Source organism: Rhipicephalus microplus, chromosome X (genome assembly GCF_043290135.1).
Source record: "Rhipicephalus microplus isolate Deutch F79 chromosome X, USDA_Rmic, whole genome shotgun sequence".
In the NCBI taxonomy this organism is placed as follows: domain Eukaryota; kingdom Metazoa; phylum Arthropoda; class Arachnida; order Ixodida; family Ixodidae; genus Rhipicephalus; species Rhipicephalus microplus.
In genome coordinates, this window is record NC_134710.1 from 168541942 (window position 1) to 168559131 (window position 17190).

The following is a 17190-nucleotide window of genomic DNA, read 5'->3' on the forward strand; positions in this document are numbered from 1 at the left end:
AGGTGTGCTTTTCACTTTTGGAATGCGTCAGAGTAGTGTGAGGAGCTCCATATATTTTCAAAATGTGCACCAAGAAAATTGGCTTGGTCCTCCAAACTTTCCCCGAGGGTATTTACTAATGGGAGAGAATGTATGTTGGTCTTTAATTTTCTAGACCTTGTTTCACATTTCCCCCTCATCTGTGTACGAGTTGATGCTCGTAATGAAGTTCATCCAGTTCTTTCGTCTGGCTTGTCTGCGTATTCTTCTTACCTACAGTTTGACCTGCTTAAAATTTTCCAGGTTTTCCGCTGTTGGGAAGTCACGAAGCAATGCCCACGCTTTGTTCTGATTCATCCGAACTTTCCTACAAGCATCGTTTTACCATAGAACTCGCCATTTGGAACTCATTCCGCTCGTTTGAATAATGCACTTGGATGCGGCATCAAAAATAAAAGCAGTAAAATACGTGACAGCGTCATCTATGGTCAGACCACGTCATGTCATATCTCAGTCCATGTCATGTGGGTAAGACTTTAGTACTGTTCCCAATCAGCTGAGTTGAGCTTCCATCTTGGAACTTGCGGAGATGGTTGGCCTTTGTTCGGTACGCTCAGGATGAGCAGGAAGTGGTTAGTTCCATAAGAGTTTTCAAAGACATTTCATTTAAAATTGGCTAAAAGGGACGGTGATGAAATGCTAAGATCTATTGAGGAGTATGAATTGTTCGCAATGCTAAAATACGAAGGCTCCTTCGTACTTGAGAGACATAAGCTAGAAGAATAAATAAGCTTTTCAATGAGACGTCCTCAAGCATCACAGCGGGAATTGCCCCACAGGACATTGTGTTCATTAAAATCACCTCAAAAGGTGGTCTGGGAGTTCATATATTAATCATTCCATGTCACGTCTGTAAGCTGAACGTGTGGTGGTATATACAGAGAGCATAAGGTGATGAGTTTGTTAAAAAGTACAGCTCGAACGGCCACTGCCTCAAGGGCTGTCTGGAGCTTCATCTGCTGGCATACCACACTTCGATCAGCTATAATGGCTACTCCACCAAATGATACGACAGCATCTTCAGGGTCCTTTCGGAAAGTAATGAATTGGCAGAGAAAATTTTGGTATTTAGGAGATAGGTGTGTTTCTTGCACACACAGCACTTTCGAGATCAACTTACTGAAAAGTTCTTGGACGTCATCGAGATTTCTGAGTAGCCTTCTAACATTCCACTGAATGATTTTATCCATTATGGACCAGAAAAAAGTGTTGTGTGGCCAAAGGGGTGTGTGCCTCTGCCGGGGGACCTGAAGACTAAGCACCCAGCGTCAGCTCAACCCCAATAATCCCCTTTTCCCCGGAAGCGTAGGGAGAAAGTCGATCCCCCCCCCCCCCTCCATTGGCTCAGGTCCATGTTGTTGCCACACACCAAATGCCTGCCTGCGCAGACGTTTCTGTGGGGTTTTACCATTTTTCAGCCTTCGGACAATCTGTTTGGTTTCACTATAAATGGCACTTTCACTTTCCCCGAATAGAGCTCTTGACTACTTCCAAGTCGATCTTTCCCATGAAAAGATGATTCGTGAATACTCTTTGATTGTTTAGAGTCATCAAGCCTCTTCTACTTTTTAGTTTTTGAGATCTTGCTCGCACAGAGCATTTTCTTTTTCTCAACCATGGCTTCATGAGGACCATGAATATTTGTTGAGATACTGATTACATTGGCAAATATAAGCTGAGCATCAGCAGGTTAATTTTGCGTGCTGCTCACATGATAGAGAAACAGAGGAGAAAAAGTAGCGCAACTGCTTGAAGTAGTGTGTCGCCAGAAGGAAAGTTGAAAGAAAATGGAAGAAGGCAGACAATTAGGTGGTGAAATGAAATTAACGATCGGAGAAGCTGTGAAGAAACCAAGACAAGCGTGACAGAGGTCATCAATGAGCGATAATACAGCTCTGGCTCCATTCACTGTGTGGTTTGAAGTCCCACACAAGTAATACAAAGCAGAAAGTGTGCACTCTGCATGTTGCTCCTAAAACGAAAAGTAAAATTAAAAAAATAAAATGCCAAATAAATGCTTATCTACCACAATAAGCAGGTCTATAATCAATATTAGACAGAATTTATGGAGAAATTGAATAGTTTTCAAGGAAAACCAGAAATTGCACAACTTTCAAGGGCAAAACCAGCTTCTAGAATCTATGCCTAGCATATGTAAATCTAGGCCAATTACTAAAAGGATAGCCTACTGATGAAGAGGTGATTGGCCAGAAAATAAAGATCCGTGGGAGCACATGTGGCAGACATTCCCAAATCATGACAGGCGATTTACTACTGTCCCTGAAGCAAATGAAACTAGAGAAAAAGTGAAGGGCTATATAGTGTGCAATAGAATGAAACATGAGAGGCATAAAGACAGCAGAATTGGCCAGAAAACAAATAGGGGTCGATAATATTCTGGTTGACATTAGGAGAAAAAAAACGGACCTGCAGAGGCCTCATGATGTGCAGGACAGATAACCAGTGCTCAGAGCAATGAAATGAAATTCAAAGAATGTAAAAGACTACAGAGAACTCTGAAGAGATAGGTGGGGTGAAAATCAGGTTTACAGGCAAAAGGCTTTTATTGTGCAGTGACCGATGATGATAAAGAATGTGGGAGTGCTGACACCTCCTGTAAAGTTGTTTGCGTCGTGTGGCCCACGTGTCTCGCCCAAAAGCCGCATTTCGGGTTACAACTACCGGGTGGTTGGTGGCGTTGATTAGCGATAGGGCCACCTCGCAGAGTGGATGTCTCCTCGCGGCTGCCTCTTCTGCGCCTAAGCTGGGTGCTGGGTGGATGCCAGTTGTTGCCGAACGACTCCTTAGGCTTAAGCCTCTGCGCAGCCGCCTGTCGCATGTGGCACAACTAGATGGATCGTGGCGTTGAGGTGTTGCGCTCTGCTTCCCTCACTTTTTTTTTATCTTGCGATGCACAAACTAGGAAAAGCGACCTTTATTGTATTTTTTATGGGCATCTTGGCCGCTGCCGATGTATTAGCTAGCCGTATTGACCATCGTGGCCGAAAAGCCCGAAGCTCCCTTCCCTAGACCCTGCTCCATCGTTCTTTCAAGTTTTTTTTTTTTTATGTGTGTGTATTCAGCGGGAGGGATGTCATCCATGGCCGGCTGTCTTCCGCACATCGTTAGCGCCGCTGGCCAGGAATGCGGTCGTGAGGTCGGGCGATAGAGACGCCTGGGACCTGCGCAACTGCCTGCAGTCCGACGCCCTCGTGAGTGGTGGTGGTGGTACTGGTTAGAAGATGAGAAAAGGCACCTAATTTCTGCAACCCGATCGGGAGCACGGCGCAGTGCCTGGTCGCAACTGAAAGACGTGTCAGCGCTAGCGACGGTTCGTCGTGCCGACGGCAACGTTGCTGTTGCGGGGCTGGTACTGAGGTGAAGTCGAGCCGGACAGTGCAGCAGTGTCAGCCAGCAGCGATGTCGTGGTGCAAGGACATTATGAACATGCGATGTGACTTTTTTGTTAAAGCTTGTGTAGCTGATTTCTTTGTTTTCGGAATATGGTTTGATTTAAGGTTGCAGAAATGAGGGAGTGCTGACACCCTTGTAAAGTTGTTTGCGCCGTGTGGCCCACGTGTCTCGCCCAAAAGCCGCCTTTCGGGTTACAACTACCGGGTGGTTGGTGGCGTTGATTGCCACTGTCATCTGTTCTCACTGACGCAGTGCATCGAAATAGCAGAAAAGGAACTCAGGCCCCTGTGGCTAGCATTTTTGGATATCAAGGGAGCGTATGATAGCGTGGTTCAAGAAGACTTGTGGGGAATACTAGACACACTGGGTGTGGAAGATGGAGTCACTAATCTTTTAAAGGAAATCTGTAAAAGTAACAAAGTAGTTATAAAGTGGAAAAAACAGGTATCCAAGCCCACAGAGGTGAAACGGGGACTTAGGCAAAGGTTTCCGCTGTCACCCTTGTTATTCATGATGTACCTACAAGGATTAGAGGCCAAATTAGAAGGAAGTATACTTGACTTCTCTCTTTAGTCAAACAAGGAGAACTCATTGATCAGGCACTACCAGCATTAATGTACGCATATGATATAGTGCTAATGGCCGACAACAAGGAAGATTTGCAGAGATTGATGGACATCTGCGGTAATGAGGGAGATAGGTTAGATTTTAGATTCAGTAAGGAAAAATCAGCAGTCATGATTTTTAATGATAACAAAGGTAGTGAGCTTAGAATACAGGAGGTCACGCTAGAGATAACAGATAATACAAATATCTGGGCGTATGAATAAGCGATGGGACCGAGTACCTAAGGGAACACGAAATATAAGTGACGACTAAAGGTAACAGGATTGCAGCAGTGATGAAAATAGGGCACTGTGGAATTACAATAGGTATGATGTCGTGAGAGGAATATGAAAAGGGGTCATGGTTCCTGGGCTGATGTTCGGCAATACGGTCTTGTGCATGAGATCAGAAGTTCAAGCAAGATTAGAAATTAAGTAACGTGGAATAGATAGGCTTGCTTTAGGAGCTCACGGGAATACACCAAATCAGGGAGTACAAAGTGATATAGGATGGACATCGTTTGAGGGCAGGGAAGCTAGCAGCAAGATAAAATTTGAGAAGCGATTGAGAGAAATGGGGGAGGAGCGTTGGGCTAGGAAGGTTTTCAGCTACTTGTACATAAAGAATGTCGATACAAAATTGAGGAAGCGAACCAGGAAATTGACTGGTAAATACTTAGAAAACAGCAGGTGGCCAAACCAAAAAGAACTATCGGTTAAGAAGAAAGTGAAGGAAACGGAGACTGACATGTGGAGTATTGGTATGATTAAGAAGTCCACACTAGAGATCTATCGAACTTTTAAGCAGGAAATTGCCAAAGAAAGGATCTATGATAATACTCGTGGTAGTTCTCTACTGTTTGAGGCCAGGACGGGAGTATTGCGAACCAAGACATATCGGGCCAAATACGAAGGGGTAGACACAGTATGCAGTGTGTGTGGAGAGGAAGAATAAACTGCCGTACACTTGATAATGTTCTGTAAAGGACTTCACCCTGTAGTTCAGGATGATGACGCAGAGTTTTTCAAAGCACTGGGGTTTAGGGACAGGGAGGGAAAAATAGACTTTAAATGGGTAGACTTAACTAGAAGGAGGTTATCTGATTGGTGGCTAAAGTCAAGGCACAAGTGAAAATTAAACCCTACACTGCAAAGTACGAATCCTCAACCTCACTATTTAAAGGAAAAAAAAAGATAAATCTAATGGTTAGTTCACTAAGTATTACGGCTAGGGGGCATTAGCCGCCGCCCGATCTAAAGGGTACAGCCACATCCATCCATCCATCCATCATCATCATCATGGTTGTGACAGTAGTAGCACCGGTGGTGACCCCTGGCGGGAAGCAACCTTGGTGGCAGGCGAGAGTTGAGCAAGTCTCTTCTGCGCGTAGCACCTGCCGCGAACGGTTGTGGGTCTGCCGTGGATGGCACCGCGGGCCACCTGCGGTAGGCCCACGTGGTGAGTGAAGCGTTGGCGACGCCGCCTTTTGTGTGCTCTTGTGTTGTGTTGTTTGAATGTTTGGTAATTTTGTGTAATGATGACTTAGCATGTTAATTACGATTTATGAACAATTCGGCGGTCGATTTTGTCGTTGTAAATTAAATAAATAAATTTGTATGTGTTTGTTGGTTCGTACCGACCGCGTCTGCTGTGTTCGTTCACTCCAAGAGCGTGGCGTGCGCTCGCCTCGTCGAGACCCCACAAGAAGTGGAACAAAACCTAAGCCCACATTTTGTACAGTTCATTGTAGTGATAATAACCATGTCAACAACTCTTACGATTGTACAAGAGAATATAGGGCAGATAATGACCACATATCTAAATCATGAGACAGAAGTAGGAATAAGAATGGGATGGAGTGAATTTTACTAGTATTCCTCAAGAGAAAAGTGTATAACAGCTATGTTAGACCTCTGAGCCTTTCTGCTGCGGCGCGGCTCACATCAAGCAAAAACACGTCTTGCCAGATGAAAGGCTTTAATGGAACTAAAGAAGAAAGAAAAAGACAAGGATGAGCCGGCGCTGCCACGAGGCCAAGTGTCAGCTCGTGAGGAGGCTCAATAATGATGATGACTGCTATTCTGCTACGAGGGATGAATAAAGAAAGTCACAACAGTGTCCCGCGCCGACAGATGATGCTAGGTGGCTTCCAATGGGTAGAGTAGCTGCACAGGACGCTTCACAACAGTGCCGTCGGGCAAGCGTAGAAAGCAAGTCCTCACGATGCCGTCACGTCCACCGATCAGTTCTCCTATGCGAACCAAGGTCCACAGTTGCCTGGGACAATGTTTTTTTCCGAGTAGAACTACATTGCCTTCCTTCAATATGTGATTTCTTTTTGCTTGGTTGAATGTGTAATTCCCGAGTTCATTGAGGTACTCCTTTAACCAACGAGACCAGAAAGTTTGCAGATCCTCTTCTCTCTTGCTCCAAAGTTTCTTCAGTTGATCGTTGGTCGACTCGGTTTTGATTTTGAGGTCGTAAGGTGGTAGCGTTGTCAGTCTTCTTCCAACGAGAAAATCTGCTGGAGATAGGGGGCACGGCTCATCCACATCATTGTACACATATGTTAAGGGCCGAGAATTTATTACTGCTTCCACTTCCGTTAGTAAAGTGACCAACTCTGTCTGATTTACCAAATGTCGACCAAGCATTTTCTTCAAGCAGGTCTTCACAGAACATACGAGTCTCTCGTAAAACCCGCCCCATCAAGGAGCACTCGGGCAAATGAATTGCCACTGAATCTTCGAGGAAGAGAAATATGCAAGTACATCAGGATGCCGAATTGTTCGCCAGAGCTTCTCTAGATCTTTGGACGTTTTGACAAAGGTTCGGGCATTGTCGCTGTACATTGTGTGACAGAGGCCTCGACGTGATACGAATCTCCGAAGTGCACAAAGGAAAGCCACCGTCGTCAAATATTCAACAAGTTCCAAGTGAACAGCCCTTGTTACATCACAAGTAAAAAGAGCGATGTAAGAGCGCTGGTGAAGATGCCCTTTGATGTAAAGTAGACCCGCAAAATCTACTCCACTTACAAGAAACGGAGGCGTTTGTTTACAACGATCCTGGGGCATACAAGGTTAAACTTGTTCAACTGGTTTAGACTGTAGGCGTTGGCAGATGATACACCGTTTTAATGTTTTTTTCACCAGCTGTCGTAATTGTGGAATCCAGTTTTGTTCCCTTATTTGAGTCAGTGTGTCTCGTACTCCTCCGTGGAAGACTTTTTCGTGAGCATGATTGATGATTAAAGCAACGAGGTGACAGTCTTTTGGTAGGAGGATTGGATGGCGAGAACCGTACGAGTCGTCCGTAATCTGAACTTTTCCTTGTACCCGAAGCAGCCCGTTGTTGTCGAGAAAGAATCTTAATTGTCCAACTGGACTTTGGGAAGGAATGGGATTCTCGTTTGCGACGCAGTTCGCTTCGTTACCAAAGTGAGCTCTCTGTTCTACGCGAATCAAGTAGCGCTGCGCCTGTTGAATTTCTTCAGCAGACAGCTCCTCGAACCTATCGCTTTCCTATCTCAACTTTTTAACATAACGGAAAACCCATGCCGTTACTCTTACAAGTTTTGTGAGGCTGCTGAATCGTTCGTTTCCAATCAGCGTTGGCATCGATGTTCTCGTGTTAACAGCGTGGATATTGATTTCTGGCCCCGTCTCAGCTGCCTCGAGTTTTCCGTTTTCGAGGTCAAGGTTTCCCCTGAATTCAGGCCAAAATGTATGAGACATGGCAAGCCATCCGGGTCCATACCACCACAACTGTGATGTACTCAGTTTGTGTACAGTCAAGCCTTGAGTGAGCAAATCTGCAGGGTTTTCTTTTCCGGGACAAAATCGCCATCGAGAATATTCTGTCAAATTTCTAATCTCCTGCGTCCTGTTCCGTACGAATGCCTTCCAAGAAACGGGGTCCTTGTATATCCAGCAAAGGGTAATCTGGGAATCTGACCAAAATGTTACTTCACCAATGCCCAGGTCGCAGTTCTTGATGATGTAGGCATATAAGCGGGCTGCAAGCAAAGCTGACATTAATTCAAGCCTCGCCAAGGTAACCGTCTTTAACGGTGCAACTCTTGTCTTTGCCATTAATAGTACAGTGTGGACGGTACCACTTGTGTCGACGGTACGAAGGTAGGCTACAGCACCGTATGCTGACTCACTAGCGTCGGGAAAGATGTGCAGTTCTGCCTTTTGATAAGCGCCTTCACTGCCCGCTACGAGGAACCTGGGAATACTGATCTCATGTAGCATGGCTACCTCCCTGCTCCATTTTTTCCAGACAGCTGACAGCTTCATTGGCATGGTGTCATCCCAGCCGAGGTTTTCCCTCCAGAGATCTTGTAGGAAGATTTTCGCCCTTACTATAAAGGGTGACAGAAACCCCAAAGGGTCGTAGATCCTTGCAACAGCTTGGAGCACAAAGCGTTTGGTAATTCGATGCTCCTCCATAAACTGTAGAATATCCTGGGGCCTAAGCGAAAAGGTATCCATCTGTTTGTTCCAATAAAGTCCCAGGACTTTAAGAGGTCCAGGAGGTGAGTAAAGTGATTTTTCGGAAGAAGTGATTCCTTGTAGGAGGACGGCAGATACAATGGGGTCGTTGCTGGCCCATTTACGAATGTTCATTGAAGCATCTTTTAAGATTTCAATTATCTCTTTATGCATTTGAATAGCTTGTTCAATGGTGTCAGGGCAAATAAGAAGATCATCCATATATATGGAGTCTTGAAATAGCCGGGCTGTCGAAGGAAAGCGATTTTCTTCGGACCTGAAGTGGTGCTTTAAGGTTGCAGTCAAAAGGAAAAGGACTTGAAGTAGCTCCAAAGGGCACTCTCGTCATTCTCCAAACTTCTGTTTCCGGCAGTGCGCTGTCCACTGGAGGTGAAGTCTTGAATCACAAGAAGCGAAGTGCATCTCTTTCGTGTTCTTGCAGGCCAATTTGAAGGAACGCCTTCTCAACATCAGCATTCATTGCTATCTTGTAGCGTCGGAAACGAAGCAGTAGCGTCACTACGTCAGGATTTAGATTTGGGTTGGCTCCTAGATTGTCGTTTAAGTACTTCATCCCGGATTCGTAAGACGAAGCGTCGAATCGATGCGTACATTCGTAGTAGATCAGTCCTCTCGTATGGCGGCTCGGTGTGGCATATAATAACGGGGTCCAATTGGTTGGTCTTCTCTTGAAGGTACTTTTTCAGCATATCCCTCTTCGATGTACATTCAAATAGTTGCTTCGTATTGTTTTAAGAGCTCACTGTCTTTGTTAAGCTTCTTCATCAAACTGTGCAGACGTTTGAGTGCAACTGCGTAGTTTTCACCCATCTCAACCCCTTCCTTCCACGGTAGCACCACTTCATATCGATTGTTTTTCTTATTGATGTTGTTCTCAAAATTTTTCAGCACCGATTCAGCGACCGTCGTTTTTTCATTTTTGGCCTGGATACCAGTGCTTTCTATATTCCAGAAACGAGTCAAAAGTTTAGAGATATCTTGCTCGGTCGCTGTGGATCGTAGGACTACAATACTGGCACTCTGTGTAACATCGGCTGCAGTAGACAATGGTCCTTGCACAGTCCATCCCAGTTTCGTCTTGACAGCTTTCAACTTTTCGAACATAGGCTTCACAGTACCCGTTACTATAACCCAATAATAGTCTGATTCAATAAGGACCGCAATCTGTTTGTCTTCTACTCCTTGTAAAGAGAGAGCTCACGTATCCAAGTGAATCTTGTTCATTTCTCTTATAACGTTTTCTTCTGGTACCGGAATGCATTCAGTGCATATCGTGTCCACCACCAGCACCTCCATTGAAATTGGAAGCTTCTGGTTCGCAGGGAGAATCGATACACGTACCTTCTTCATGGTTTTCCGTATGTTATCACCCCCGAACACACCGATGGCTAACGTTTCCTCTTCTATTAGTTCGCATCCAAGTCTTCCATAAGCTTTGGTTGTAATGAAGCTTCGCTGACTTACACCATCAAAAAGGACTCTGTAGCGACCGGATGATTTGGTGCCCAATACGGTGGCTACTCTGGAGCATTACGATTGACTTTGCCTGCTTGGACACCAGATTGACCGATGCAGATATCACCTTCTTGTCGTTTTTGATGTCTTCGGATGCACAAACAGATGTTGCATGCCTTCTTGCACACTTGCCGCATTTTAACCGGCTTCTGCAATCTTTTGACATGTGGCCCTGCTTTAGGCAACGAAAGCATCGTCTAGCTTTGATGAGCATCTCTCTTTTTTTTTTTTTTGAGAAGTCGATGTTCTTCGTATGACAGACTTCGGCAGGATGCTTTTCAGACCGGCAAAACAGGCATTGTTGTGGACTTTTTGTTGAACTTTGTAGAGCAGCTGTCGTGGAAACGTCACCTGGATGACTGTGTTTTAGTCCTCCCTTATCTGGGGCTCGACGAGTTTCTGTTATTACGTCTTGTTCAGCAACAGCTTCCCGACAAGTGAGTTGAAGTTCGAAGAATTCCAGAAGCATTCGAAGATCGTTATCTTCTGGAACGGTTACACAGTTTGAATTGCCTTGCATATTCGAAGAGGATGCAGCCGACAAGGATGCCTTGTGCATCTCGTGAAAACGTAGCACCATGTCCGTCGGTAGAACTCTTAGCAGGATTTCCCGAAGCATAGAGCAATAAGTTGTCGAGTTTGTGCCAAGCGCCTTGAGGCTTCGAATATGAACCTGTACCTTGTCGTAAAGTTGCCTCAGCTTACGAACTTCTGCTGACGAAGACACCGGCTTTAGATCCAGCAAACCTTGCAAATGGTCGTGCAATATGATCTGTTCATCTCCGAAACACTTCTTTAAAATTTCAATAGCGTCTTCATAGCACTCTTCGGTAGCTTGTAATCCCGATATGGCCGACGCGGCCGCTCCGGTAACCAAACTGTTCAAGTAGTTTAACTTGTCAGCTGTGCTTAACTCGCTGTTGTTGTGGACTGCTGATGTAACTGCGTCCAAAATCTCGGCCATAGTCTGCGGTTACCATCAAATTTTATGAGTTCTAGTTGGGGAAGCTTGCTTTTGCCAGATGATAACAGGTGAACGTTCGTAAGCAGTGGGGCTGGAGGAGCCAGACATTCATACAGCTTGACTCGTAGATTCGCTGCGAAAGTAACAACCTTGTCGCGGTATTCTCCAGCGTCTAACGTCTCGCTGGCGAACAGGTCGTCTGGCGTCTCCTCAAAAATTGCCTCATCCACTTTCTCTATCTGACCATAAAATGAGCTTATTCGGTCGAGGAATACAATTACTGCTGCTGCCGTGACGGCTTGATTTCCTCGCAAGTGATCTTCCACCTCGGACAACTGGACATCCAGCTGGGACCGCAGGCTGTGGCGTCGTCTAAGATGTCGTTCCATTCTGCCGCCCGCAGTCGATGTATCTCGCCAAGATCGCAGGCGCCGTCTTCCGAGGTGTTGCGGCTCCTAACGTCGATGATGTTGGCGTCTCCTCAAAGGTCCCGGGTTTCGGCACCATGTGTTGGACCTCTGAGCCTTTCTGCTGCGGCGCGGCTCACATCAAGCAAAAACACGTCTTGCCAGATGAAAGCCTTTAATGGAACTAAAAAAGAAAGAAAAAGACAAGGGTGAGCCGGCGCTGCCACGAGGCCAAGCGTCAGCTCGTGAGGAGGCTCAATAATGATGATGACTGCTATTCTGCTGCGAGGGATGAATAAAGAAAGTCACAACAAGCTACATCTAACCAATACCTATGGGGCTGGAAGTTGAAGGATTAAAAAAAGGATTTAACTCAAATTGAAGATGACACAGTGAGCCATTGCAGAGGAAAATGACAGGTGCAATGTTGAGGGACAAGAACAAAAAGTGGGTCAGGGGAAAAGACTTGTTAAGGATACATTAGTAACAATCAACAAATGGTATGGGCAGGGCATGTAGCGAGAAACCCAGATAACTGCTGGTGGTTAAGAGTAACAGACTGCATTCCAAGAGAAAGCAAGCATGCTTAAAGGGAGCTAGAGTTAGGTTGACAGGTGGGATTATGGAGTTCAACACAGCCAGAGCAAGCACAGGACCCGGTTAATTGGAGAAACATGCGAGAGGCTAATGCCCTTCAGTTGGTGTAGTCAGGCTGCTGCTCATAACTGAACCATATGGGTGGCAGAGTCAACAATTTTTCTAAACCATGTCTTAAAAACTGTAGCACAAAAGGAATGACTGCAAGTGGCTCAACTGTAGAACTTCAGGGAGACAGATAGAAGAAAGCAAATGACAGACAAATGGCTTCAGCCGTACTCACAGCAACACAAGCTGAGTGAGATGCACAAGCGCAGTGTGATGATTCAGAGCAATCCAAATCACCACTACTTGCAAAGCAAAGTCTGTGCAAGTGTGTCAAGATTTCACACAGAATTGTAAAAGCATCAGCCAGAATGGAGGAATGCAGGGGAGGAGGACAAGCAGGGAGACACACTTGTGTTTTAGAGATAAACCTGCTATGATGCCGAGGTGCAAGGTTGACGGGTGCTTAGACCCATGCTTCTGAGGCCTCCATTTAGTGATAGCTGATGTTCCCGACTGCTTGACATCCTCTAGAAGCAGGCAGCAAAATCCTACAGCCTTGACTCTTCTCCAGAAGCAAGGCGATCAGGCACGGACGAGTAGAGTTCATGGACTTGGACCCAAAGGGCTCGCACTCGATCTTCGTAAGGATTCCAGAGAGCCTGGGAGCATCATGTAACATGTTAACATTGAAGGTGAAGTAGAACGACGGATGCGGCTAATTAGTGGAGACCTTTCGAAGAAAAAAAGAAGGCTAGGCTGCAAGGCCTACCACCGTCACACCAGTTTTTTGCATTCTAATTTGCTGCTTCCCATTTTGCCACACACAGACTGTGATGAAAGTTATAGCTGGCAGAAAGTGGCATCTCTCAAGTCTTAGCAATTATGTGCCTTTTGCCCCGCCGCGGTGGTCTAGTGGCTAAGGCACTCGGCTGCTGACCCGCAGGTCGCGGGTTCAAATCCCGGCTGCGGCGGCTGCATTTCCGATGGAGGCGGAAATGTTGTAGGCCCGTGTGCTCAGATTTGGGTGCACGTTAAAGAACCCCAGGTGGTCTAAATTTCCGGAGCCCTCCACTACGGCGTCTCTCATAATCATATGGTGGTTTTGGGACGTTAAACCCCACATATCAATCAACCAATCAATTATGTGCCTTTTCTGCTGTGCTTTTCAATGATGAATCTCGAATTACCCTGTGTCATAGGACATTACACAGTTAAATGCCAACTATCTCATTAGGCTGATCACCCTGCATAAGGAATTAGTGGTGAAAACACGTGAACAGCTGATACTTATTTAAAGTGCTGCAATATGACAAGACGTTAGCAAAAGTGCATGATACAATCGAAACTCGTCACAAAGAACACTAATACGCCAATTATCAGTTATAGCAAGATAAATTTGAACTTTTCTTGGCAATGATTAATTTCAATCACAACTACATTTCTTTTAAATGTGGTCGTGACACCGAAATTCAGTTAAATATGAGTTGATGCCCTTCGTGAAATGAACGTCAAGGCAGACCCATTTTATCAATGAACTTCCTTCTGTTGTAACTTCACCTAGTGGATATGAAGCATGGAATAATTTGTTTTATCTAGCATTATCGCATGAGCCAGACTGCCAATTTGTTAGAGCCGATTTCTATCTCTAATATTACAACAAATATCCGATATAACAAATTATATTTATAGTCACCATGATACTACGCTTGGTTGGATCAATGACGCACAAAGTGCAGGTGAGCAATGTGGCCCCCACTTCTTACTAATATTAACGCATGTGAGATAATTTTGAGGCTGGTCGGGTAATTTGGCGAAATGCGGGGCAATTTCAGTAAATTTTGTGGTTATGACACAGCTCGGTGCGATGAAGGGGCATTGTATCAAATTGGTGCAATTGGCCCAGCTGTCGCACCCTTGATTTTTACTCTTTTGGGATGTTTTCATTCCTTTTACTTATTCCCAACAATGCCGCAAGAAGTCTGCAAATTATCAAATCTCTTAAAACAACCCGACCAGGTCTTGATCTTATACAACTGTAGAGCATTAATTAAGCTTGTGTGTGAAGAAATCTCACCAGCATTAGCACATAAAACAAACGAATTATTTTTAAACATGAAATCTTCCCCAATCGCATCAAAATAGGCAAACTTATTTCAGTGCTTAAAAAAGGTGACTAAGAGTGCATGAGTAATATTGTCCTAACTGCATTTTGTCTTTTTATAGTAAGGTGATCAAAAAGCTAGTAAACAATCATCTGAGTAAATACCTATTGAAATTTATTATTCTTACATGTGATCAATTGGGTTTTTGTGAGAATTCGTTTCCCAAACTAGCGCTTATTACTTTTACTGAAAGGGTTAAAGTAGCCATCAACCAAGGCCTTTGACTCCATCGACCATCGCATTCTTTTAAGCAAACTTGAATCTTACGGCATTTCTAGGCCACCTTTAGAATTGATTCATAACTGTTTAACATACCGATCATACAGAATACGAACTCATGGTGTCCTCTCTTCATCAAATCAATAAGTATAGGCGTTTCGCAAAGATCAATACTTGGGCCACTTTAATTTCTCATAATCATCAATGATTTGATGATTAACACAAGCAAACTGTCTTCTTTATTCTGACATCACCATTTTCACACCTGAAAGATGTTTTGGTGTTCTACAGGATGAACTTAACGTGGATCTAGCAAATTTTCATTCATCGTGTCTGAAAAATAAGCTAATTAATCCATCTAAGACTACTTTTATAATATTCCATTCCTCAAAAATTCTGCCTAATCATTCTATCACAGTTTCTTTAAATAATGATGTCATTTCCAGATTCCAGTCTACTAAATTTTTTGTTGTTCTAGATGGGAATATAAAGTTCGAGTGCCATGCTTAATCACTTATTGAAAAAAATCTCATTTTGTATTCACACCTTGATAAAAAAATCTCTCTTACTTTTATCAAAACATTCTTATGTCTTTTATTATGCATACATACACAGTCACAGCTCTTAATACCTCTTATCTTAGAGTAATACATATGCCGCACATCTTCATCATCTAAAAATTTTGGAAAAGCAGGCATTATGATTAAATACATTTCAATCACATACAACTCTCTCTGCTCATATATTCAGTTTCCTAAATGTTATATCTCAACGTATGTTAATAAATCATAAAGCGGTACTAGTGATGTCTCGTCTTATGAATATCGACCTCATATTGCAGGTTTTACTCAATCAAACCTCATTAATAGAAATACTAAAAAAATTAAACAAGTTAACCTACCTCTTCTTTAAGTTAAAAATTTTTATCGGAGACTTATCATTGCATTCCGAATCATTGACTCATTATCATAAGATATAAAGTCGTGTTCATTCTTATCATTCAAATGAAGAACAAAGGAGCCTTTTTCACATGCACAAAATTATTTACATATTATTTTTTCCCCTCCAGAATGTTTCCCAATGTATTGCTAACAATTTTTAGGTGTTTGAATTTTGCCTATGTTTGATGAGTCTTTGCGTTGCTGGTTAGATGTACCATTTATTCTTGTCTGAATTTATGTGAATTATATTTGTAGTTTTGTCCACTTTACCTTTTCAATCTCTCTATTCATCATTATGATTATCTTATAGATATTTTTATTATTAGTCTTACCCTTTGCTATTGATGCATTTTATATTGTTTAAAATATATGGCTCACTGTTTTTTGAGATTTTTGTAACCCCCATTTATTTTTAGGAGGTTCCCCCAACAGTTTTTATTTCAGTACCTCCGAATGTGTGTATATATACGTTCATCTTGTATGTTTCTATTAAATAAACAAATAATTAAATAAATGACCCTTCAATGGAGTCTTTCTCCAACACAGTTTGAAACACTGGCATTGCTGTGTGGTAGAATACACAATGACCATGCAGAAGGCCTGGTTTTAATTACAGCTTGAGCCATTTTTTGCTTCAATCCAGATTTTTACCCATCAACAACACCACTAATGTTGACACAGCATTTTCAGCAATATTAGTTCCTTCACACAAAATTTTCTATATAAATTGTAAATCACTTGAAACGTACATCAGAATACAATGAGCTGTGGTGGGCAGATATGTGCCACACATGACTGGTGAAATGGATTTCATGAAATATGCAACACGTCATGAACTCTAAATTGTGTTCATCATACACTCGCGCCATCCTATGCCAATGTTGGTACTATATACAAAGTTAAGGAAATGACCGCGAGAGCCCCAAGACACAAGCGGCTAGATAGATAGATGAATAGAAGTAATCAAAGTGCCTTTTGTTTGCTAAAAAATGCTTTGCATTTAAAAATACTTTGGAATTTACCTCTATATAGAACAAATATATATTAAAGAAAGTAACTGTCACCTTTACAAAAGTATACATCAGTGTACCATTTACATTATGGGAGATGGTAAAGTAATACCATTCATTGAGACGCGTAAACATTGTGAAAAGGAAAAGCTCTACATAGAACATGCCAATGAATGAGACACCAGCTCCAAACAGAAAATGTCAGAAACTATTTTCGTATAATAAGTTTTGCCACGCCAGTACAAAGAGTAGGAAGCAAGAGAAAGGAAGGCAACTTGATATATCAATTTCTGACTGGCTATCACTGCACACTGGCAGGAAGCATGCATCTGCCAAGTTTTAATATTCTCACCAGCAGTCAAAAGAATAGCCACCTACAATGTTTTTCGTTCAGCAGCGCTGGATGCTGGAGCGCTGCGTAAAAGTTTCCACAGCACGTGATCCGCTGGCAAAGAGTACCAAGTTGCATTCGTGGGTGAAGGACTTGCTTTAGGCAGGAGTACTGCTTGGCTCGAGTCTTCAGCTGCATAATAAAAGCACAGGCTTAGCTCAAACATCGCATCCTGATCGCCAACATCCTCAACTGAGCCCCCTAGAGCTGTCTCTTACACTACTGCTGTATGTAAGATATATATATATATATATATATATATATTAGTGTGATTTTTTCAAATGAGAACGGCAGTAACTCACGGTCCTTCAAACTATATACAGCAGGCATTTACACATTCAAGACATCACTGGGGGT

The 17190-nt window shown here is 43.4% G+C and overlaps 1 protein-coding gene across 8 annotated transcripts in view; it reads right to left on the reverse strand.

Moving 5' to 3' along the window:
- Positions 1–17190, reverse strand: part of LOC119177140 (enhancer of mRNA-decapping protein 4) — a 99823-nt gene that overhangs the window by 27161 nt on the left and 55472 nt on the right. For 4 of the 8 annotated variants that reach the window (XM_075878180.1, XM_075878181.1, XM_075878182.1 and 1 more), the window contains exons 2-3: positions 16821–16965; positions 12539–12769 (exon numbers count right to left, since the gene is read on the reverse strand). Coding sequence is in view for 3 of the 8 variants with exons in the window: in XM_075878176.1 (XP_075734291.1) it covers positions 16821–16965 (145 nt within the window). In the remaining 5 variants the exon portion in view is untranslated. Of the gene's footprint in view, positions 1–12519; positions 12770–16820; positions 16966–17190 lie in introns of all 8 variants that reach the window. The other 4 variants (XM_075878176.1, XM_075878179.1, XM_075878177.1 and 1 more) reach the window with 2 other exon arrangements.